The following is a 23,748-nucleotide window of genomic DNA, read 5'->3' on the forward strand; positions in this document are numbered from 1 at the left end:
AGGGCTCATCTAGGATGAGTTTTGGCTCTGCTGTCTGTCCTGATGTCTTGAAACTTGATGGTGCAGGTTAGAGACCTGGTCTCTTTCCAGAAGGATGGAAACAGAAGAGGGAGTAGCTCAGCTCGGGCCATTGAAATCCATAATCCACCCACCCATTTATTTGTTAAACTGATTATTGAGTGCCTGTATGTGCTAGGCACTGTGCTAAGTGCTTGGTGTATAGCAGTGAACAAAACACGAAAATCTCTGCCTTCCTGGCATCGCAGCATCTTAATGTTAGCTGGGCAACAATACTTTTAATTTTTTTTTCAAGGTTTCTAGAATGACCACTTTTTTCTTTTATAATCAGTAAAAATTTTAGTAAAATAAAAACAGTCTAATTTTTTTCCACTTCACCAAGGCAAAAATTGCATCAGAATTTGAACTGAGGGACATAAACCAGAGTCGGAGAGAAGGTTTGCCTGCAAGATTGATTAGTTGCTAATAAGAATTAAGTAAGATAATTGAAGTTGGTATGATGGACAGAGTGGTAGATTTGGAGTGAGAAAACTTGGAAATGAATCTCAGTTTTCTGGGTGACCTTGAGCAAGCCCTTGCTCAAACTCAGCTTTCTATTTTGAAAAATGCAGCTGGCTGCTTAAGGAAGATAACATCCACCAGGGCGCCTGGCCCAGAAAAGAGGCTCTGAAGTGTTAGGTGATCTTGTCCAATCAATGCCAGTTATAAGACCGCATCTGCAAGCTTTTTTGGAGGGCTCATCATTCACTGCCACCAGAGGCTACAGTCCTGATAATGAAAATTGCCCGGAGAAGAACCACAATTTTAAAAAAAGTATTTGTTTACTTGGCTGCACCGGGTTTTAGTTGCCTCTCACAGGATAGTTCCCTGATCAGGGATGGAACCCAGGCTCCCTGCATTGGGAGCGCGGGAGTGAGTCAGCCATTCGACCACCAGGGAAGTACCCACAGTTCTTAAAAAGAAAAAAAAAAATTCAGAAACACAAAGCCACTTTTCCATTGGTCCTTGCCCACCACGCCCCGCCAGGGCTAGGGACTCTGGTTTTGCTCCTTTAAAAGACTCCATCACGTGCCAGAGAGCCGGGGGAAGCCAAGAAGACCGAGAAGCACCGCCTGGCGGGAGGCGGCGGCGCGCGTTGCTGGGCTGGTGTCCTGGCAACCCCGGAACGCGCCTCCGCGGGTGAAGCAGGTGGCCGCGGCGTCCCTCTTGCCCTTGGCTCTCGGATCCTCGGCCTGCAGTTCTGCAGTTCGGCTGCCGGTTGGGGTTGGTGCGTTGATGTCGGCCGTATCATCCTTGGAGGCCTCGGAGGGTTAGAGCCAGGCCTCTTCTGGGGGAAGGGGTGGACCACCCAGCGGAGGAAGGGAAGGAGCATCTCGGTGGGCGGGCGAGGGCCCAGGGAGCTCGGCGGGCATCCGAACCTGGAAACGCCCGATCAGAGAAAGCGAGGGAAGCTTCGGTGGCCCCTGAAGTTTTGTTTCCTTTGATTGATGCTTTTTTTTTTTTTTAAACAAAGGTCTTTTCTTTGTCTCCGGCTCGCTTTTTAATATTTAAATCAACATCTGCACAGCTGAGTCCATGGACGCTGGAAGCTGTCCTCGGGGCTCTCGTCTCCGCCTCCTCTACAGCAGAGACCTGAATAAGGTTCAAGAGAAAGGAGACTCTGACATCACCACTGGAGAGAAGAGATACAGTTGAGTTTAAAAAATCAGGAGGGCTGACTGGGATTTGTTTGCCCCAGCCAAGTACACTGAGCCAGAAGGCATCTTTTGACGTTTAAAAGAAGGCTAGTTTGGGACCCTGTAATAGGGACTATTTGTATTGATACTGTCTGTATTAACCCAAGGTCTGCTAGGGCAGAGAGCAGCATCCAAGCAGGCGTTCTCATAAATAACCTCCCTGGATCTCCTAATATATCTCACGGAGAAGTATATTACAAAGAATGAAGGAGGACATAGGTTTGACCTGCCCAGTGCGTCAGTCAATAAATGATAAAGCTGGGATTTGACATGAGTCTTCCGGTCTCCAAACCCAGGCCCCCACTTCTTTTTTCTCTTTGCTCATATATCAGATTTGTGGCACTGTTCATTGGATGGGACAGCTCAGGTAGAAATTAGGAACACTTTGATGAAAGGTTTAGCTTAAACAGTGTATGGGAGCTCTGTGATTGATTTTTATGGCTGAAGAGAATGTTTAGGGGTATATTTGTCTTTAGAGAACAGTGCTTGTGGAGTAGAACAGCCAGAGTCTCTCAGAAAACCCCCAAGTGAGTACATGTAAGTGGGTAGCCTTCAAAAAGAGATTGTAGTACATTCCATCTCTGCCTGTTAGAGCTGGGTCTTTGGTCTTCTGTATTCCGGGTCTGTGATCTCTCCATTTACAAGTGCAGGGAGAGGGTGGCAGTATGATTTACTACCTGCCTACAACTGGGGCTCCCCTGGTGGCTTTGACAGTAAAGAATTTGCCCTCAATGACTGGGGTTCAATCCCTAGGTTGGGAAGATCTCCTGGAGAGGAGCATGACAACACACTCCAGTATTCTTGCCTGGAGAATCCCATGGACAGAGGAGCTTGGCATGCTACAATCCATGGGGTCGCAAAGAGTCGGACACCACTGAGTGACTCAGACTTTCACCTTTTCTTACAAGCAGGGGCCAGTGGAGCAATAGAAATTAGAGCCACTAATTGCCCAATGTGGCTAGTTCAGCAAGGAGAAAAAGGTTCTGGGATTCTAGCTTTAAGCTCCAGAATGTTACGCAGTTTTCAGATTGACCAGGCCTAAAGAAGGATGCTGCTATTTTAAGGGTGGGTAAAAGGGTTTCAGGTTTCTAGGTTAGGGCTCCTGGAAGAACAGTAGCCCCTGAGATTGCCACACCACATGGCTTCCTTTTCTGCTGGAGAGTGGTATCCACTCAGGAGACCACATCTGAGCTCAGCTTCACATGGAGTCCACAGGTTTCAGTAAGGAAAGGAGCATGGATCCATGAACCAGCATAGGCCAAGTGCACAACTCTGGATGTGTATGCATTTTTCCAGCAGAGAGAACCCAGGACTTTCTTTATTTCTTGGGGGGAGTCTGTGATTCAAAAAAGGGTTAAAAACCACTGTCCTAGATCTTTCATTTGTTTGTTGAGCAGATAAACAGGGACTGGAAACCAAGTGTTTGGTTAAAGAGTATCCACAAGAAGCTAACTTGGCTTGCTGTTATTTTCTCCCCGCCAGACAGTGCTATTGTGTAACTCAGCTGGGATGACAAGCGTGTGAAAGTGCCTTGGTTATGTAAGGTGTTATTCCTGCCTAACGGAAATGGAAATAATTATTGTGAATTTCACAGATGGTACCAAAGAAACAGACTTTCTTCTGAAACAGACTTTTTTCCCCCTCGATTCCTTTCTAGTCATCAGAACTTTCTCTTAGGTTGGACCATCTTTTTTTTTTTTTGTCTTGAAGTGTTTGACTTAGGATTTTCAAGTTCATGACTCACTGGGTATCTTTTGCATTTGGTAACAAGGAGCATGATAAATGGTGACCCTTTCAAGAAGAATGTTCCTTAACTTACCGTGTCTCGCCTCAGGCTACAGTGCTAGATAGAGAGGTGGGGCAGGCATTGTGAGCTGGGCACAACAGGTCACTGACTTGCTGAAAGTAACTTGATGTTACTCTACACAGCAGAGGCATCAATATCAGGATGGGAGGGTTCGGACTTGAGGGTTCGGTCTTGCATTTCCAGCGCTCTTCTCCCCCCTGGTGGCTTAGACGGTAAAGCGTCTGCCTGCAATCAGGGAGACCCGATTCCTGGGTCAGGAAGATCCCCTGGAGAAGGCAATGGCAATCCACTCCAGCACTCTTGCCTGGAAAATCCCATAGACGGAGGAGCCTGATAGGCTACAGTCCATGGGATCGCAAAGAGTCGGACATGACTGAGTGACTTCACTTCACTTCTCCCACCTGAGGAGATGGGGAGAGGCAGCCTGGGGTCAGGCTTAAGTGTCTCCAGATGATGTTTGAAGCTGAGTTTCTTCTAGGAATTTCCGGAAGTCAGCCAGGTTTGGAGAAAGTGCCAGTTGAGCAGGCAGACCCCTCTTCCAGCCCTTGCTGGTCCGTCTGCAGAGTCTGCTGTTAGGGCAGCTGCATGCCGCTTTCTAGAATGTTGCCATCACAAAACTTCTTAAGTAAACAGGGAAATAGGCTAAATTTGTAGATGTGATTTCACTGGCTCGCTGCTTAGGGTTGCATAATATATTTACATTTTACCTCTCAAAAAAAAAGAAACCCCAAAACTTGTGAGGGGGCCCCCTCTAATACCATCGTTAGCAAACAATCCTTGCTTTGGTGAATTCGCCAGTCCCCCTAGTGGCCGAATACAATATAGAATGTGAACTATTTAGAAAAGGCAGTCTCTGTTAAAACCTATGGGCAAGTATTCTCATAAGTAAATGCTATGATAAGTAACTCAGAACTGACAAGAGTCTCAACCCAGAAGACATCTCTGCTCTTAATCTTATTTTTTCCTTTACATATGTGGGTCCTTTCTTCATCTTTATATATACATTTCATACCTTTTTCGTATATTACTGAAAGTAGAACCTTGGAATGAAAGAGCAATTCTCATAAGTTTTGGAGGACATCAACGGCCAAATTACTCTTCAGTAAGATGGAAGTTTTTTCAGCAACAGTGTACAAGAATGTCATTCCTCCAAGCTGTGCCAGCCTTAGGTATTTGTAAACGGATAGAAATAATAATATCTTATTTTAAGTTCAGCTCTTTTACTAATATAAGGATGAATTTTTTTCCCCAAACATATATTGTCTATATATGCATGTTTAGTGAATTACCTAATTATGTCTTTTGCTCATTTTTTTTTTCCTTTGGGTATAAGATTTTCATCTTATAAATTTTTAAAAACTCATGTTTTGTCATGATTATTAGCTCTTTTTTTATCCTGTATGTTATGAATCTATTTATAGTTTGCTATGAAAGTTTCAAATGTGTATGTTTTCAAATCTACGAATCTTTTCTTTTGCTCGTATTTTATACCTTTCTTAGAAATAACTTCCCCACTCTAACATTATTTAAACATTTACTTGTTATTTTTTCAGATACATCTTTAAATTTTTGCATTCAAATTTGTAATTCATTTGAAATTTATTTGGGGATAAGGGAGGTTTAATTTTATTTTCATTCCAAATGGTTAATTAGCTGTTCCAGAAATTTTTTTTGAATGATCCATTCTTTCTTCACTGAGATAAAATGCCACTATTATCACAGAAAATTTTATTCTAGCTACATTTGCTGTTTTGTTCTGTTGATTTATCTGTCCGGATTTGTTTCAGTTCCATCATGATTATTGTAACATTAAATTACATTTTTTTTTTTTGGCTGCACTGTGTAGTATGTGGGGATCTTGGTTCCCCAGCCAAGGATCAAACCCATGCCCCTTGCAATGGAAGCTCAGAGTCTTAACTACTGGACTGCCAGGGAAGACTCTAAACTACATTTTAAGAGTTATACTCCATTGCTCTGTAACCTTGTACAAGTTATTTGATATTTCTGGTACTCAATTTCTTTATGGATAAGATTATTTCTGTTTTATTTGTAATTGTGGTTTCTTTTTCATTTCTTATACTGTTTACTTATATTAAAATTTTTTCTTGAACTTTAGCTACATTTTAAATTTTTTCCATGAACCGCTAATTCTGATAATCATCTTTATTTCATTCGTTTCTGCTTTTATTTTATGATTTCTTTCCTTATCATTTTGAGGCATTTGTCTTTTTCCCCTTGTATCTTGAATTGAAAGTTTAGGTCATTCGTTTTAGAATCTTTGTTTTCTGACACTATAGCCTGTCACTTGTAAGATGGACATTTTTCACAGTTTGTGTCTCTGAAGTTGGATGGGTCTTACCAGTGCCATGGGCCCAGTAGCCCCTGTGAAGTAGTTGATATAAACTTTGCTGGATGAGCACTGAATAATGCAGAGGTGTGTCTGTGGTTTGGAAGAAAATTCCAGAGGCACTTAAGAAATGCTCCATCACCCATATTCTTGTTGCATTGCGAAAAATTTTGGTGGAAAATATGGACATCAGGGATTGAGGTGAAAAGTGATTCAATAATCAGACTTTTGAATGTGCATAAGGTTTAAGAATGCCTTGTGCTCAGTCGCTCAGTCTTGTCCGACTCCTTTCCTCTGTCCGTGGATTTTTCCAGGTAAGGATATGGAGTGGGTTGCCACTTCCTACTCCAGGGGATCTTCCTGACCTAGGGATCAAACCCAAGTCTCTTGCATATCCTGCATTGACAGGCAATTCTTTACCACTAGCACCACCTGGAAAGCCCCACAAGTGCCTTTAGCCATTTAATTTTGCTTTTATTTTCCTTCTTTAAATATGCGCAGGATTAAAATCTATATCTAAGTAAGTCTAAAAGGATTCTTCAATAAATATAAAAGTCCAAAATGATAAAGCATGTGTCATAATTTAATTGGCAGCCTCTGTTCTTTGTGGTCCATAAAATAATAATGTTTTTACAACTGACGGTGTCTTACATTCAGTAAAATACAGTGTATGCATTTAAGGCTCTAGGTTCTAATTACTGCTTTAGTTGAATCCACAAGTTTTGATATATTGTATTTACGTCATTGATCATTAAGTACCTCATGAGTCACATTATGCTTTCTTCTATTATGTGAAATGTTTGGAGATGTGGTTTGAGTTTCCAAGCTTATAGATGTTTTTTGGCTGTCTTTTGCGTGTGGTCAGAGAGTGTGGTCTGTATTATGTTATTGATACCACACTTAGGCGCCATATCTGGGGCTGCTGGAGACCTGTGCTCTTTCTTCACAGCTCTGCCCTTCACTGGGTTCCACTCCATCCCAATTACTCACTCCTCAAGCAACCAGTTGGCCCTCGTGCATGGAGGGCTGCCCTAGGCTGCATGCCGTGCTGTGCTTAGTTGCTCACTCACGTCTGACTCTTTGCGACCCAGTGGACTGCAGCCCGCCAGGCTCCTCTGTTCGCTGGGATTCTCCAGGCAAGAATACTGGAATGGGCTGCCATGCCCTCCTCCAAGGCATGGCTCAGGGCCTTGTGCCAAACACAGCTCTTCCCACACTTGGCTGGCTCTGAGAATCACCCGAGGTGCTTCTTAAACATACAGACTTCTGGGTTGCCGCCTCGCCCCTGCCATAAGTTGGCTTGGAACCCTGGAATCTGCATGTTGAACAAGTGTCCCAAGGTGATTCTCATCACTGGACACATGTGGAGAATCAGGAAGAGGGGCAGGATAGAATGAGTGCATTGATGGACCTGGGCTTGAAGAGGAGGAATTTCACTGCCAAACATGAGCCTTAGAACTACTGAGGGAGTGAGGCTCCTTCAAAATGTGGATTCCCAGGCTTCACTGACCAAGATTCCAGTTTGATGGGTCTGTAATGAGATTTGGGAATCTGTATTTTTGAATTATTTCTAATTTTTTAATGTTTTATGTTGTTTTTTCTTCCACCACCCCCATTTAACTTTTTTAAAAAATTTTAAATTGGAGTGTAGTTGATGAACAATGTTGTATTAGTTTCAGATGTACAGCAAAGTGATTCAGTTGTACACAGACATGTATTTACTCTTTTTAAAATTCTTTTCCCATTTCGGTTATTACAGAGTATTGAGCAGAGTTCCCTGTACTTTACAGTAGGTCCTTGTTGGTTATCTGTTTTAGCACCCCCCTTTTCCCATTTATTCTGGTAAGCTGTATTTTTTTCTTTAAAAAAAACTTTAAATTTTATATTGCAGTATAGCCAATTAATAATGTGATAGTTCCAGGTGGACAGCAAAGGGACTCAGCCATGCAAATATATGTATCTATTCTAAACCCACCTCCCATCCCAGGCTGCCACATATCATTGAGCAGTGTTCCCTGTGCTATACAGTAGGTCCTTGTTGGTTATCCATTTTAAATATAGCAGTGTGTGCATCCCATACTCCCTAATGATCCCGTCCCCCATTTTGCCCCGCTGCTGCTGCTGCTGCGTCGCTTCAGTCGTGTCTGACTCTGCAAGACCTCATAGACAGCAGCCCACCAGGCTCCCCCGTTCCTGGGATTCTCCAGGCAGGAACACTGGAGTGGGTTGCCATTTCCTTCTCCAATGCATAAAAGTGAAAAGTGAAAGTGAAGTCGCTCAGTCATGTCCGACTCTTAGCGACCCCATGGACTGCAGCCTACCAGGCTCCTCCATCCATGGGATTTTCCAGCTAGCAACCATAAATTTGTTCTCTAAGTATGTAAGTCTGTTTCTGTTTTGTAAATAAGTTCATTTGTATCATTCTTTTTTTAGATTCCACATTTTTATAAGGGATGTCTGACTTCACTCATATGACAATCTCCAGGCCCATCCATGTTGCTGCAAATGATGTTATTTCATTTTTTCTAATGGCTTGAGTAATACTCCGTTGTATATATGTATCACATCTTTATCCTGGGAATCTGTATTTTTAACAGGCCTCTCAGGTAACGCTGATGCAATAGTTCTTATCCTGAGAAACCCCAGGATGAGGGTATTGTGAGAGGACAGATTTTATAGAATTTAAACTTTAAACTTTGTAGAGTCACAGGCAAAGTCCTCCTAAGAGTAAAGTGCTTGGTAATAGAGTTGGGTCTTGACAAGTGTGGGAAGGATATGATTCACTTGCTAGATGAATTTGAGAGGGAGTTGACAGGAAATGAATAAAACCTGGCTAAGGTAGTCCCACTGATGGATGGTGGGAATTTGCAGAGGTGCCCAGTAGATACCGCACACATGTGAATCATGAAATGGTAGGTGGAACAGCAGTCATTCTAAAAATGAACTCCAGCGTCAGAGAAGTCTGACTCTTATTTCGGAGAATTTTCTTATAGCTTTTTAAAAAAGAAATTATTTACCATCTGGGGAACAAGATCAAGTGGGAGGTAGTTTCATGAATGTAATCCAGTGGTGATATCTATGTGTTACAGGTACCAAGCGCAATGAGCTTGTGGAATCTAAGGGATGCTTTGCCAACGTAACATCACCTGGCAGAAGGGTCAGCTCCTCGTCTGCTGAAACAGGTCTATGTGTCAGTGGGCCTCTCAGCCCTGGCAGAGGCTTTGTGCACCTAGAGTAAGTAAGGGTCCAGGGAAGAGCCATAGACATTGGGGTCAATTCTAACCCGGGGACCAACAGTCTGACAGGGAGTGTGACATGTTTACAAGAGCATGGGTTCTGGAGCCAGACTGAATTCAGATCTCATTCTGTCACTTGGTATCTGTGTGAATTTGGGCAAATTACTTCACCTCCCTGGGCCTCAGCTTTCTTATCTGCAAAATGGGGAGAGGTGGTGGTAATACTTCAGGAGATTGTTGTGAGGATGAAATGCGGTAATTCATATAAAGTGATTAGAAGACTCCTTGGCATGAAACACAGGCTGTGCAAGGGCTCGCTATTATGAAGGTGAAATTAAACTATGTATTTTTGGGAGTGCAAATATACACACACAGGTGGCAAATCTTTTACAAAATATTTGTTTATGTCATTTTTGCTTTTGGCTGCATTGTGTCTTAGTTGTGGCACATGGATGTTCCTTGTGGCGTGTGCGCTTAGTTGCCCCAGGGCATGTGGGATCTTAGTTTCCTGACCAGGAATCAAACCTGTGTTCCCTGCATTGGAAGGCAGGTTCTTAATCCCTGGACCGCCAAGGAAGTCCTGGTGGTACACTCTTAAAGAACAGCAAAGAAATGGTTACCATAACAGTCAGAGTCAGGATTGTGGTTACCTCTCTGGGAAAGGGACACAGATGGTTTCCAGGGAGTGAGAGGAAAGGGCTGGCCGTGCATTATTTTTCTTGGATGTCGGCTTTAGAAGTATTTGTAAAACTGCACTGTTTTATATGCTTTGCTCTGTTTGATTTCTTATGATAAAAAGTCTTAAAAAGCTTTTTCCAACAGTTTCTGTTGTAATGAAAGTAATTTAGTGGTTTCCATGGTGGCTCAGTGGTGAAGAATCCTCCTATCAACACAAGGGACATGAGTTCAATCCCTGGTCCAGGAAGATCCTCCATACCAGGAGCGACTAAACCCTTACATTACAACTACCGAGTCCACGTGCTCTAGAGCCTGGGAACTGCAAGTACTGAGCCCTTAAGCCTGTGCTGTGCAACAAGAGAAGTCACCTCAATGAAGAAGCCACAGCTAGAGAAAAGGCTGTGTAGCAGTGAATACCCAGCACAGCCATAAATACATAATTAAATTAAAAAATAAAGTTATTTAAGTTCATTATAGGAATTTTGAAAATATAAAAAACAGTATAAAAAACAACCACCATGGTAATCTCATCTCTTAGAGAATTGGTGTTAATTTTTTTATATGCATGAAAGAAAAATCTATTTCTTATGCATGGAAATATGCAATTATTTTTCACAATTAAGATCATATTATACTACTTTTTTGCAAAACTTGCTTTTTCTAACTTTACCCACTCTTTCACAGTCACCTGTTTATCTGTCCGTGTCGTCTTCCCCTTGACCCTAAGCTCCTGAGAGGAGGGACTGTTTGGATCCCCAGTGTCTAGACCAATGCTGTCCACAAAATGTACTCAGATATGTGTTTGTTGAGTGAAAGTAGCTGGATAGTCCTCAAGTTCTTTTGGAACATTTCCTTTATCTTGGCAATGTTTTCTATGCAGTTAATTCAGCAAACACAAATATATAAAAGTATTTAGGGGAGACATATATCACCCAGTGTCAAAGTTATACATTTGGAACTAGGAGGGTGGACTCTGAGTTGTTGGCTTTTTTGCTTTATCTGCACACTATGGAAGTTCAAAGACATTAGTATGGGTATGTTTACTTAAAACTGAAGTTGGGCTATGCAAGACTGTGAGTTATGGACCCAGGGTTCTTTATGATTTTTAGGCATCATAGTCTAGAGTTAGCCTGCAGATCCAGCTCGGCCCCTCTCTAGGGTGTGGGTTGTTAGTTTCTTTGAGGGGTCATTTCCTTTGCAAATGGAAATGATTCTACTGGCCCCACCTATAATAACAGGATTTTTTGTTAGGAGCAAACAAAATGATCAACATGAAGTTGGTTTGAAATGATTCCAATATCAAGGTGGCATAATATTTTGAAAAAAGATCCTATGACTTGATAACAGATAACTCTACCTGAAAGTATTGTCCAAGGCCATCTATCAAATGCTAGGCCACTAAGACCAGAAGTGATGGCTTTTTCTGTTGATGCCCACAACAGCTCATTACAGGAATTTTTAACTGCCAGGAAGTTCTGTACTAAACATAGTGCTCTGTTATTATAGCCATTTCAGTCAAGTCTTATTTTTGATTATTTCTTTCTCTTTTCTTTACGCTGATTGATTTTTTATTTCCATTTAATGATTGTATTGGACATGCATTTTTTTGGTAGCAGTTTTAGCTGAAGCATAATTCGTATACCATGTAATTCAGTTTAATAATGCAACCATTATCACAATCAATTTTAGGACATTTTTATTGCCTCCTTAAAGAAACCTGTTGCCCTCATGTCCCTTATCCCTCCAGCCCTGGATAACCATTAATTTTATCTCTATGGATTTACCTGTTCTGGATATTTCATATAAATGGAATCACCAATATATGGTCTTTGGTGTCTGGCTTCTTTTATTCAGCCTAACGTTTAGGTGTATGCCAGGAGTGGAATTGCTGGGTTATATGATAATTCTATATTTAACTTTTGGACACCAAACTGCCTTTAGGCATGCATCTTTTGAATATATTTCAGTTCCCTCAAATTATGAATCAATAAATTATATGCTCATGGGCTTTTATTGAAGAGTAGTCCTAGTTTTCATATGTGAGGGCAATTCTAGTGTAAGAGATGTAAGATCAGGTTGTAACTTCCAATTTAAGCACATCAACATTTTCATTCTTCTGCTTCCTTTCCAGCCCTGCTGCGGAGTTGGATCTGAAATCCTCCTCCTCACATTCTGATCACTCCTCTGAAACTTCACTGCCTGGAGTCCAAGAGGATAAATATCCCCAGGAATTCAGCCTGCTCAAGCTGCAGACAAGTGAGTAGGTTATAGGTCCTCTCCATGTGCCTCCATGCCCAGGGTCTTTGCAGAAGGCTGCCATACTGTTGGGTGCCATTTGCTGAAGACCCACTAGGTGCCTGGCATTCAACATACTTCATCTCTAATTCTCACAGCTCTGTGGGGCAGCTACTGTTATATGTTTTGCAAAATTAAAATGCCTTATAAACATAAAAGTACTATAATAAAATATTAAAATAATAAAGAAGCATGTAGAATATGAAAACCCCTTCCCCAATATTTTCCAATCATCCCCTTATTCTGCTCCATAGCTGTGAATTTGATATCTGTTCTTCGAGAATTTTGAAATGTAAATGTATATGTATTTGAAATGTATATGTATAAATATATATATATTTATGGATTGTAATATACCACCATATTTTCACTGATAGAAAACAGTACAAAATTATTTTCAAAGTATTGTTTTCACTCAAAGTACAAATAGATCATGGATTCTTTCTGTGTCAATACATATAGACCTATGTGGCTAATACAGACCTCCCCGTTTTACACAGAAGGAAACTGAGGCTGGAGAGATTCAGTCACCCACAGAAGCACACATAGTTAGGAAGTGAAGGGATGGGGTTAGAACTCAAACACGCCTTCCTGCATAGCCTCTGGTCCTTCACGGCCACCAAGGAGAAAAGAGTTTCTTAAGCAACCCTGGAGCTGTCAGATCTTTCACCGTTCAAAATCACTTGAGCAGTTTTATAGGAAAAGGGTCGGACAAAGAAACAGACTAAGGTCTCAGAGCAGCCCTTCTCCTCGGTCCTAATCACGCTGCATCTCTCTGTGTTTCTGTAGCCTGGCATGTGCCAGTGTTGGCTGCCAACACCATATGCCATCTGGTTAAGATGCCATGGGTGTTCCAGCCCTTCCCCTGACGGGCTTTCTATTCCTACACATTTATTAGAGTGAAGATTGGCTCCCAGATGCTTGTAAAACTGTCTCTGAGCTTCCTCACCCATACATCACTTCCAACCATAAAACTGGCCTTATTTTTGAAAGGGAGAGTAAAAAAGGAAAAAGAGAAGAACCCTCTTAGATAGCTTTCTTTCTACTTCCCTTCTTTTGTGCCTAGTCCCATAGCGGTTAACACTGCCCTTGATGTAGAATTACGGAACTACACGCATGGATACAGGTCGTATAGCCAGATAGTGCTGGGGGTGGGGGTGGGGCTTCACACCATTTTGTTATCCAGCTACACTGTGAGGCCGGAGCAGTGCTGATCGAAGCATTTCTGATGTCTTGCAGAAGATGGGCAGCGTCCTGAGTGGACATTTTATCCAAGGTTTAGCAGCAACATCCACACCTACCATGTTGGAAAGCAGTGTTTCTTTAACGGGGTCTTCCTCGGCAATAGGAGGTCTCTATCAGAGAGGATAGTGGACAAGAGCCTTGGGAGAAAGAAATGTGGTAACGTTTTCCTCCTGAATCTTCATTGTGCAATGCCCCAGAATACTCGTGAGTTGTCATTCCAGCGGCCTAGCCTTGTGTGGCTGGGGCAGACCTAGGGGGTCACTGTGTCATTCAGGTGCAGCCAGGAAAATAGGAAAGACAAGGGGATGGTTGGCAGGCTGCGCTTTTTGGCAAAGAACTCACACCATATGCTGATCCACATTTTTGTTTCTCTCTGAGTTTCATAAAATGCTAATGTGATATTTGAGTCATCAGATAAGTTCTCTCGGATACTTATTAATAGAAATCTCCATTGAAGTCCGAGGAAAATAATTCATGTTTCAATTAGATGCTGCTTGTCATACGCATTTAAATCGTACTTTTGATTCTTTACAAGGAAAACATCCTGTAACCCTTAGCTTCAGTGTGTGTTGTTGTTTTGTAGCTGATTTAAAGAAAGGTAGATGTGATGAAGTGTGTATATATATCTCCTCAGCTTGTGACTTGGTGAGTTCTCTGTTCCAACTTAGCCATCATAAGTTTATTGAAAGACCCTAAAGAGTTTCTGAATAGCAAGGGACCGTTTATGGCACACGCTTCTATAGAAATACCTGTATAGGAGTCAGCAAGTGCTTCAGGGAAGAGTAAGATTGCTGTAATAGGAATACAGGGCTTCCCTGGTAGCTCAGCTGGTAAAGAATCTGTGTGCAATACAGGAGACCCCAGTTCAATTCCTGGGAAGATCCACTGGAGAAGGGCTAGGCTACCCACTCCAGTATTCTTGGCCTTCCCTGGTGGCTCAGCTGGTAAAGAACCTGCCTGCAGTCTGGGAGACCTGGGTTTGATCCCTGGGTTGGGAAGAGCCCCTGGAGAAGGGAAAGGCTACCCACTCCAGTATACAAAGAGAAATAAATAGAAACTTCTAGTTTTATTTATTTATTTATTTATTTTTGAGTTTTAAAATAGACTTTTAAACTCACAGCAGAGACAAGTAGTTTTGAAAACCAAGGCTTTTCCTTGGGTAGTTGTTATTTAGTTGCTAAGTCATGTCAAACTCTTGTCCGACCCTATGGGCTGTAGCTCTCCAGGCTCCTCTGTTCATGGGATTTTTTAGGCACAAATACTGGAGTGGGTTGCCATTTCCTCCTCCAGGGGATCTTCCTGACCCAGAGATCGAACCCATGTCTCCTGCATTGACAGGTGGATTCTTTACCACTGAGCCACCAGGGCAGCCCTTGCATGGATAGAGAATACACCACAAGCCAGACTAGAGGAGGTGAGAAAGTAGTCATTGATACGGGGACTCTGAGGAGTCCTGTGTCCTACCCAACTCCTGAGATCAAAATCTAGTGGCTGAGGGGACATGAGTCTAGCTGGGGCTTCTGCCTCACAGGGTGGCTGGGGGAAGACCTTGAGCTTCCAGATGAAGTGGCATCTCACCTGACAGTGCACAGAGAGCGATGATAACTCTGGGCAATATTTGGGGAGAAAGCCTCCCGAGGGTCTCATCCACCCAGGAGATGTGGACGAATAGCAGTGTTTCTGTGCCTTGTAAAGACTGTGGAGCTTAGGACAGAGAGAAAGAGAGTGATAGCGAGCAAGCGAGCAAGCCAGGGGAGCTGGTTGTATGGCTGGAATGCTGACAGGTCACCATAGAGTATACTGTTGATCACCAAGCCGGGGGTCATATGGGAATAAATGTGTGTTTCACCTGATGCATGGCAGACAGGGATGGCTTCAGAGGATCAGACTGCTGCTGCTGCTGCTGCTGCTGCTGCTGCTGCGTCGCTTCAGTCGTGTCCAACTCTGTGCGACCCCATAGACGGCAGCCCACCAGGCTCCCCCGTCCCTGGGATTCTCCAGACAAGAACACTGGAGTGGGTTGCCATTTCCTTCTCCAATGCATGAAAGTGAAAAGTGAAAGTGAAGTTGCTCAGTCGTGTCCCATGGACTGCAGCCTACCAGGCTCCTCCGTCCATGGGATTTTCCAGGCAAGAGTACTGGAGTGGGGTGTCATTGCCTTCTCCGGAGAATCAGACTAGATGGCCCATTTTAGTAGACAACAGAAATAGATACCAGCTCTCAGAGAGCAGCAGGTACCCATGTGGTTTGTAGATGGTGACCCAGGACCCAAAGCCTTCTCATAGATCCTGATGTCATGTAAGCCTGCTGTGCACACTCTGACTTCTCACTCCTGAGAGGCAGCCCTAGGGAGGAGAGCCAAGTATTTATTTAATTGGTTTAAATCTGGAACAGCTGAGAAAAACCAAGAAGGGACTAAGTTTAGCTGTCTATTACTTAGGCATGCTTTTGGCTACAAGTAAGAGAAAAATCAAATTATCAGAGACTTAAATTGTAAGATATTTATTAGGTAATTAATAAATGTGAAGCTTCGGTATCTAGTGACCTATATGGTCTGGTTGCCCAGTGATCTCATCAAAGACACAGGCTCATTTTGGGTTTTTTGATGTGTTACCATTCTTCGTAATGTTGGATTTTTGTGTCTAGATGCTGGTCCCCTTATGGTTATAAGATAACTGTTGTAGTTCTAAGCATCATATTTGTATTCAAGACATAAAAAAGGAAAATCTCCTGTTGCCTTCTGCTTTTAGAAGGAAGGAAAGTTTTCCCATATGGTCCTTGGGAGACTTCCTTGTCTCACTGGCCAGAATGGGGACAACTTCAAGTATATATTAAAAGTAAATGAGGAGGACTTCCTTGGTGGCTTAGTGGTAAAGAATCCGCCTACTAATGCAGAAGACATGGATTCCATCCCTGGCCTGGGAAGATCCCACATGCTGTGGAGCAACTAAGCAACTAAGCCCGTGTGCCACAGCTGTTGAGCTGTAGAGCCCAGGAGCTGAAACAACAGAAGCCCAAGCACGACAACTAGAGAAAAGCCTGCGCAGCAACCAAGACCCAGCACAGCCAAAAAGCAAAGAAAACGAGGGAGTTTCCTCCTGTTCCCAAAGCGGGAGCCCGGGTTCAATCCCTGGTCAGGAAGCTAGATCACACATGCTGCAAAAACAAGTGAAGATTCCCAAGTGCCATGGCCAAGACCTGGCCCAGCCAAATAAATACAAAGATTAAAAAAAACTTAAAAAGAAAAATTTAAAAAGAGTCCTGTCTGTTGGGTGTGAGCAAAGAAGGAGGTTGTGTCCCCAGCTGCATGGCCCTGCTTCTAGTCCCGAGGCAGTCTTGCAGGCCAGGATTACTTTCTTGGGAGAGGCATCTGGCATTGGAGGTGCATGTTAAATGGCCATCCTGTGCCAGCCTGACTCCATGGGAACTCAAGTGGTTTGTTTCTTGTTCCTGGGGCATTGGAAGGGGCTGGGTCGGGTGTCAGAGCCTGGGCTGAATAAGCAGTGTTTACTCAGCATCAGTAGACTTTTTCCTGACTCCTCTTTACCATGAAGGCCACCTCCCACTGCTGCGCGGCCTCTTTCTTTTTTTCTTTTTTAATTAATTTATTTTTGGCTGTGCTGGGTCTTTATTGCTGCATGAGCTTATCCCTAGTTTCAGTGAGAAGGGGCTACTGTCTAGTTGCAGTGCACAGGCTTCTCATTCTGGTGGCTTCCCTTATGGAGTGTGGGCTCTAGGGCTTAAACAGTTGTAGTCCGTGGGCTCAGTAGTTGCAGCCCCCGGCTCTAGAGCACAGACTCAATAGTTGTGGCACACGGGCTTAGTTGCTCCACAGCATGTGGAATCTTCCTGGACCACAGATCGAACCCATGTCCCCGCATTGGTAGGCAGATTTTATCCACTGCGCCACCAGGGAAACCCCCTGTCCCAGTCTTAGAGACAGAAGGAGGAGCCAGGATCCTTATTAGCTGAGATCCAATCAGAGGGGCAGAGCCCCAATTCAAATGGCCTCTAATCCCTGAGGAATTCAGGGATTCAAAGTGCACTAATGCCTAGGAAAGAAAAGATTGAAGTCAGAGTTTATGCTCCTCATTGCAGATAACTTTTGATTCACCATTCATTTTAAACCAAACCATCCCATCCAAACCTAAGTTATTGCTCTTTCTCAGGGTAAAGTAATCATAACACGTTTAAAAAATATCTCAAACATAGGCTCACACTTGAAAAAAGTTTTTTAATTTGTTTCTTAAATTTATTTTTTACTTTTATTTCAAGCTCACACTTTTCATCTCCTCAAGGTGAAACAATCATAAACAGAACATTTAAGAAACCTATATGTACCTAATGATAAAACACTAAATTATCCTATTTCCACTGTCATGTCAATACTTAGAACAAATCTGGGGACCATCTTCAGCTCTTTTTATGATTTCATTTTTAAACACCATTCGCAGTTCTTGACCCCAGGAATGGCATCCCAAAGTTAACTCCAGGAGATAATCCATATATGTATCCAGAACAGAGTAAAGGCTTTCATAAAGCAGGATCAACTCTCCCGCCAGTGAATTTTTCATTGTAAGTATATGTTAATAGTAGCATTATTTAGTGAACTTTAAAGGAATCATATTTCTCTCTGTTACATATAAATTATATTTTTCAAGGGGCAAATCTCAACAGGACATGGTGAAGATTTCTAAAAAAGTCCACGTCTATTTCCTTAGTGTATGTATATTGCATGTGTGTAACTGAGATCATACACAGGATCTTGACTACAAAAAGGTGGTTGCTAATTTTGTTCCTATTATTACTACTACAAATATGAAGGCTTAAATTTTCATTCTGAATCACATTGTTGGTTAGGAGGGTTGACTTACACTCGAAACTAAGCATTGACGAGAAAGGGAGGGTCACTAAATCAAAAGAAAAATAGTTGGTGTGGTACATTAAAAATATTTTAGAAAATTAATCACTTTCCAAAGAAAGCAAAACTACTAATTTGAAAACATACATGCGCCCTAATGTTTATAACAGCATTATTTACAATAGCCAAGATATGGAAACAACCTCAGCAGATGAATAGATAAACAAGATGTGTGTGTGTATGTGTGTGTGTGTGTGTGTGTATATCTTAAATATATATATCGTATATCACTTATGTATCCACTTTAAACATATTGTAAATCAACTATATACCTCAATAAAAATTAATCATGTTTGTTTTAATGACGTTTACAAAAAGCGATAAAAAAAATACTAAGAACTATGGCCCTTAATGGTTTTGAAGCCCATACATGGCGATTAAAACAAGAAAATAAGACATTGTATTGAACACAATGAAGTATTGATATCTTTGCCATAGAAGCCATACCAATCTGATGGTTGTCTTTTCTGATTTTCAGAGTGCCTTATGAAAAGAAATTTGATACATTTATTCCACTTGAGCCTCTTCCACAAATCCCCAAGTGAGTTATCTCAACATATTTCATATTATCTTACCTTTATGAAACAATCAATTATTTCTTTTCTCCTATGGAGGAGCTCATAGACACCTGAGGCATAGGGACGTTTTGAATCCTGGCAGCTGGGTAAGGTGGTTTGCATGGAGGGTTTCTGGTTTCGAAGGTCAAGTGTCTATGGAGTCTAGCCGCAGGGCTGCTTACATCTTCAACAGATATGATTGACAGACCGCCAGATGCCACATGTTATTGTAGGCATGCACCATGAGGGGTTTTATGTGGAGAAACAGTCAGGGTCCTTGCTTTCCAAAACACAAGAGTTTGTTGGGAAAGAAAGACATATACTTAAATAAGTGCAGCCAGGGAGGATGGTTAGAGTTTGAAGAGGCAGAGAGTAAACTAGTATTTCTGTATTTTAGGAAAGTATCAGTCCTCTGATCTTTTATTTTCTTTTTAAAGAATATTCATTTTTATTTATTTGGCTGTGCTGAATCTTTTAATTACAGCATGCGGGATCTTTAGTTGCTACATGCTAACTCTTAGTTCCAGCTTGTGAAATCTAGTTCCCTGACCAGGGATTGAACCTGGGTGCCCCTGCATTGGGAATGTGAAGTCCCAGCTGCTGGACTACCAGGAAAGTTCTCATTCTTCTGATCTAATAGTTTAGCTCTGCTCCATTCTGAACCAAAATATTTTGATATGTAAGTTATCTTTATTTTTTTAAAAGAATTCTGTCATTCCCACTGATAGTTCCCTTTTGACTAAAGAATTCCTTAATAGGGAGATTTTCTAGATAGGGGAGCTTTTTGGCTTTTATTTTGTAATTCATTCTTACTTGTATTACCTTGTGATCAGAAAGTATTTTTATTATTTTTATTTTATGGAACTTATCAAAGTTTTCTTGTGAGCTAATATACATTCAGTTTTGGGACTCTTTCCATATGCATTTGAAAGCACATTCTAGGGACTTTCCTGGTGGTCCACTGGTTAAGAATCCACCTTGCAGTGTAGGAAATGTATGTTTGATGTCTGGTTGGGGAGCTAAGATCCCATGTAATGTGGAGCAGCTAAGCCCAAGAGCTGCAACTAAGACTCAATTCAGCCAAATATATATATAAGAAAGTGCATTCTATTTTATCAGGATGCATATTAGATACATGCCCAAAAGATTTATCTTATTGTTTGTTGTTTAGTCCCTATTTTTTCTCACCCAGTTTTGTCCACTTGACTGCTCATTTGGCCCACTTGTACTAAGAGTTGGTGTGTTAAAGTGTCCAAATATTAGTGTGTTTCTGTCTTTATTACTAGTAGCTTTTAGCGTTGCAAAAATATCTTTCTTTTTTCTCATTTAATGCATTTTGTCCTGTGTTACACCTAGCCAGATATTAAGATTACAACTCTTACTTTGTTTTGTTTGCATTTGACTAATATGCTTTTGCCCATGCTTAGACTTTCAAATTACTGTGTTTTACATCTTTCTCTCAGAAACAGAACTGGATTTTTCTCTGTGAGTCAATTTGAAAAGTAGTTTCTCTAAGAGGTGATTTAGGGTCACTTGCATTTATTGATTTGACAGATTTGATTTAAATTCTGTCAGAATAGTTTGTTACATGTGTTATGTATATTATATTTACCCTGAGTCTTTCACCATTTTATTTCAACAAAAGTTGAAAAATTATTTCTTTGGATGTTTAGGAATGCTGGTGTTTTTTATTCTATTGGTTCTTTATGCTGATATCTTCCTATATTGCTTTTTGCCCTTATTTTTTTAGCTGGGCTTCTACACAAGATGGATTTTTACACAAGATGTTATGAAAAACCTGAACAAACTTTTTGGCCAACCCAATATTATTGTGTTGTCAGCTTTAAATGATACCCCATCTATTCCTACACGTGGTAATCCTCTGTCTTCTTACAGGCACTTCCTTACCTTCAGTTTATCAGGGTATTTTCTCAATCATAATGCATTTCTCCCCCTAAATATGAAAATTCTAGTGGCCAAAAGATGAAAGTATTCTTCATCTTCCTGCTCTGACTCATCCCAGGAGCCAGACTTCCCAAGACCTCTTGGATCACACACAGCACAGCCCAACATATGCCCTTTCAAATCTCAACAGACCTGGGAGGATGCCAGGTGTCTGTATTAGCTGAGGTCCCAGCAGAAAGCAGAAGGCATACTTTGCTGGGATTCTGAAGACAGTTTAATGAAAGGACTGTTTACCAATGAGTGAGCAGGTTGAGGGAACTCACATGGGAGGGTGAAGCACCCAGGGACTCCCACCAGTGGGAAGCTCTTAATAATGTCTAGGTCTGAACAGCAGAAGAGCTCATGGTTCACAGGGCAGTGAGAGAATGGAGAAGGGCTGTTGTAAAGGAGCTGTGGCTGTGGAGAATACAGCCACTCCAGAACTGGGGTACCTCAGGAGACAGGGGGGAAGTCAAGGAGCTCAATAAGACACATCTCAGTCTCTGTCTTTGCACCTTCTGATCTCCTGTGGGTGCTTCCCACTAGCCAAGCCCAACTTAAAGGTGGGGGCAGGGAGGAGTCAAGGTGATGCAGGGTACAGGGCTCAGATTCCTGGGCAGAGAGGGACACAAAAGAGACATGGGTTTGGGGCAGGGACAATGACGACAACTAATATGATGGGTTTTTAAAAAATATTTATTTATTTGGCTGCATCGGGTCTTAGTTGTGGCATGCAAGATCTTTTATTGCGGAGCTCAAGCTTCTCTCTAGTTATGGCACGCGGCTTCCAGAGCATGCAGGCTCAGTAGTTGCGGCTCACTAGCTTAGTTGCAAGGCATATGGGATCTTAGTTCTCTGACCTGGATTAGCCCGCATCCCATGTATTGGAAGACAGATTCTTAACTGCTGGACCACCAGGGAAGTCCCAATACGGTGCTTTATGTCGACACCTGGTCTCCAGAATTGGAGGCCTTCTTACTTTTGGAGAATGGAGTACCTTGTCTCCTGAAGGTGTTTGCAAATTTTGCATCAGGCGGACTGAAATGGTGTTGTTCTCTTCCCACAGCTTGCCTTTCTGGGTGAAGGAAAAGGCCAACATGCTGAAGAGCGAGATAAGAGAAGTCGAAGAGCTTGACGATTGGCAGCCAGCAGTCTCCTTGCTACACAGTTTTCTACCTGCTGGTGGGTCCAAGGACTTTCAAAGAATAGCATAACAACTGGAGGCAAGCCCGGAAGAGCAGGCTTTTGAGAGGCTTCACAATGGAGAGGAGAGAGGCAGAGCCTCTCCCAGAGTGGATGGTATCCTTTGCCCCGAGGTGGCCCCTGGGCGGATGTCACGGCTGTGGGTCGCTGTCAAGTGTATGTTCGAGAACTGTTAGTCTTGTGATGGAGCACAGCCTTTAACTCTGTGCCTCTATCCACAGGTTCTTTGGACTTTCCAAGACAGTCCTGAACAGGTCCAGGAAGCAGGCCCTGACTGGCCCCTAGAGAGCCTTTTCCTGTTGAGTGCTCCTGTTAGTGCAACTGTTCTAAATCAGATGTTTGACTTGGACGCAAAATCACTGTGTTTTGCCTTTTTAAACGTTGTTATTATTTTTTGGCCATGCCATGCCATTCGTGGGATCTTAGTTCTTCGACCAAGGACTGAACTCCAGCCCTCAGCAGTGAAAGCTCAGAGTTCTAACCACTGCACCACCAGGAAATTCCCTTCACTTGTATTTTGAAAACTTTACTGATAGAAAAGTTTTCAGAATCGTGCAACAAACATCTACATATTCTTCACTTAGAATCTACAGTAGTTAAGGTTTGTCCAAAGGTATACACATTCTTTTTCTCATATTATTCCTATTGTTATTTTGCTCAGTTATCTGAGGGTGAGTAACAGGCGTCATAACTCTTTACTCCTACATACCTATTATACTTCAGTATGGTCAATGGTAATTGACTTCTTCATGCTTCTCCTAAGGTCGAGGGTAATCTGGTGGTTCACAAGAACCAGCTCACGGTGCAGGGGTGACGTCTGGGAGTAGCCTCCGAGTGCAGGGCACCCAAGTCCCGGGCCAAGCCCCTGAGAAGAGCAGGGCTGCCGCCTCCATGGAGTCTTTGGACTCATCCCTTCTCTCTCTGGTCCCCTGCCTTGGCCCCTCTCCCATCTTTTTGTCCTGGGACCTTTCTCCCCATCTGGGCCTGAAATGCACTAAAGGAACCCCCTGGCCCCGCATCCCTTGTAGTTAGAAGTTCAGATGCTGATTTAGTGCGTCTACTGGACAAGTTCGAGCGGACTCGAACTTGGGAAAGACTGGGAGCCCACTTGAGATGTCTCGTGTTCTCCCAACACCAGGGAATTCCACAGGGGTTATGGCCTGAGCCTCCCGGGGGGTGGGGTGGGGTGGCCACTACTGACTTGAGGCTCCCAAATCTGGACTTTGTAAGAAATCCATGACAACTAAACATTTTGTGGTGCACATGGAGAGACCCAGCCTCATATCAAATGAGAAGCCCCAAATCCCAATGGCTTGTTTCTGAAGAAATGTTTCTGAGTCCAGCAAATACAGAGAGGGTGTGGGGGCAGCTTCTAGTGGTGACGGTGTGAGCCTGGGTATGACCATCTGGCTAGAAATATGTTCTATTGGCTGAGCGGAGCGTGGGCCGGAGGAAAAAGCTAAGGTTCTCTTGGAAAGAGAGGACAGACGGAAGGCATGGGGCATAATTATGCTAAAAACCGCTTGCTGTCTATTTGAAATTCAAATTGAACTGGGAACTCTGTATTTTTATTTGCTCTATCTGGAAACAAAGAGCAGAGGTGGCACATAGGAGAGGAACTGGAGGGCTGCCTAGGAGATGAAAATGGCAAGACTCTGGGATGACTTGGATATGAGTGGGAGGAAAGTATGACGGAAGGGAAAGTGGCAACAGGTAGATGGTGGTGCTGTTGCCAGGGCAACATGTGGTGTTCTGACCATA

At 42.6% G+C, this 23,748-nt stretch overlaps 1 protein-coding gene across 7 annotated transcripts; it reads left to right on the top strand.

Annotated features, from left to right (window-relative positions):
• Positions 1-1,057: 1,057 nt before the first annotated feature.
• On the top strand, positions 1,058-22,343 carry SPATS1 (spermatogenesis associated serine rich 1). 7 transcript variants are annotated; one of them, XM_069564651.1, is made up of 9 exons: positions 1,058-1,285; positions 1,532-1,708; positions 8,998-9,142; positions 11,954-12,078; positions 13,357-13,518; positions 17,817-17,937; positions 18,762-18,824; positions 21,851-21,966; positions 22,209-22,343. In XM_069564651.1, the coding sequence occupies exons 2-9, from the start codon at positions 1,594-1,596 to the stop codon at positions 22,235-22,237; spliced, it is 876 nt and encodes a 291-aa protein (XP_069420752.1). In that variant the 5' UTR covers positions 1,058-1,285; positions 1,532-1,593; the 3' UTR covers positions 22,238-22,343. The 7 variants fall into 7 exon arrangements, with proteins under 7 accessions (XP_069420752.1, XP_069420755.1, XP_069420750.1 ...); XM_069564652.1 differs by having other exon boundaries at positions 1,093-1,327; XM_069564654.1 differs by lacking the exon at positions 13,357-13,518 and having other exon boundaries at positions 1,089-1,285.
• The last annotated feature ends 1,405 nt before the right edge of the window (positions 22,344-23,748 follow it).

Source organism: Ovis canadensis, chromosome 20, assembly GCF_042477335.2.
Source record: "Ovis canadensis isolate MfBH-ARS-UI-01 breed Bighorn chromosome 20, ARS-UI_OviCan_v2, whole genome shotgun sequence".
In the NCBI taxonomy this organism is placed as follows: domain Eukaryota; kingdom Metazoa; phylum Chordata; class Mammalia; order Artiodactyla; family Bovidae; genus Ovis; species Ovis canadensis.

Excerpts from the sequence above, each read along its gene's own strand:
- SPATS1 (XM_069564649.1), top strand. The coding sequence starts at position 1,594 with ATGGACGCTGGAAGCTGTCCTCGGGGCTCTCGTCTCCGCCTCCTCTAC. Across the intron at positions 9,143-11,953 it reads AGAGGCTTTGTGCACCTAGA|CCCTGCTGCGGAGTTGGATC; the intron begins GTAAGTAAGGGT and ends CTTCCTTTCCAG. Across the intron at positions 17,938-18,761 it reads CCGCCAGTGAATTTTTCATT|AGTGCCTTATGAAAAGAAAT; the intron begins GTAAGTATATGT and ends TCTGATTTTCAG.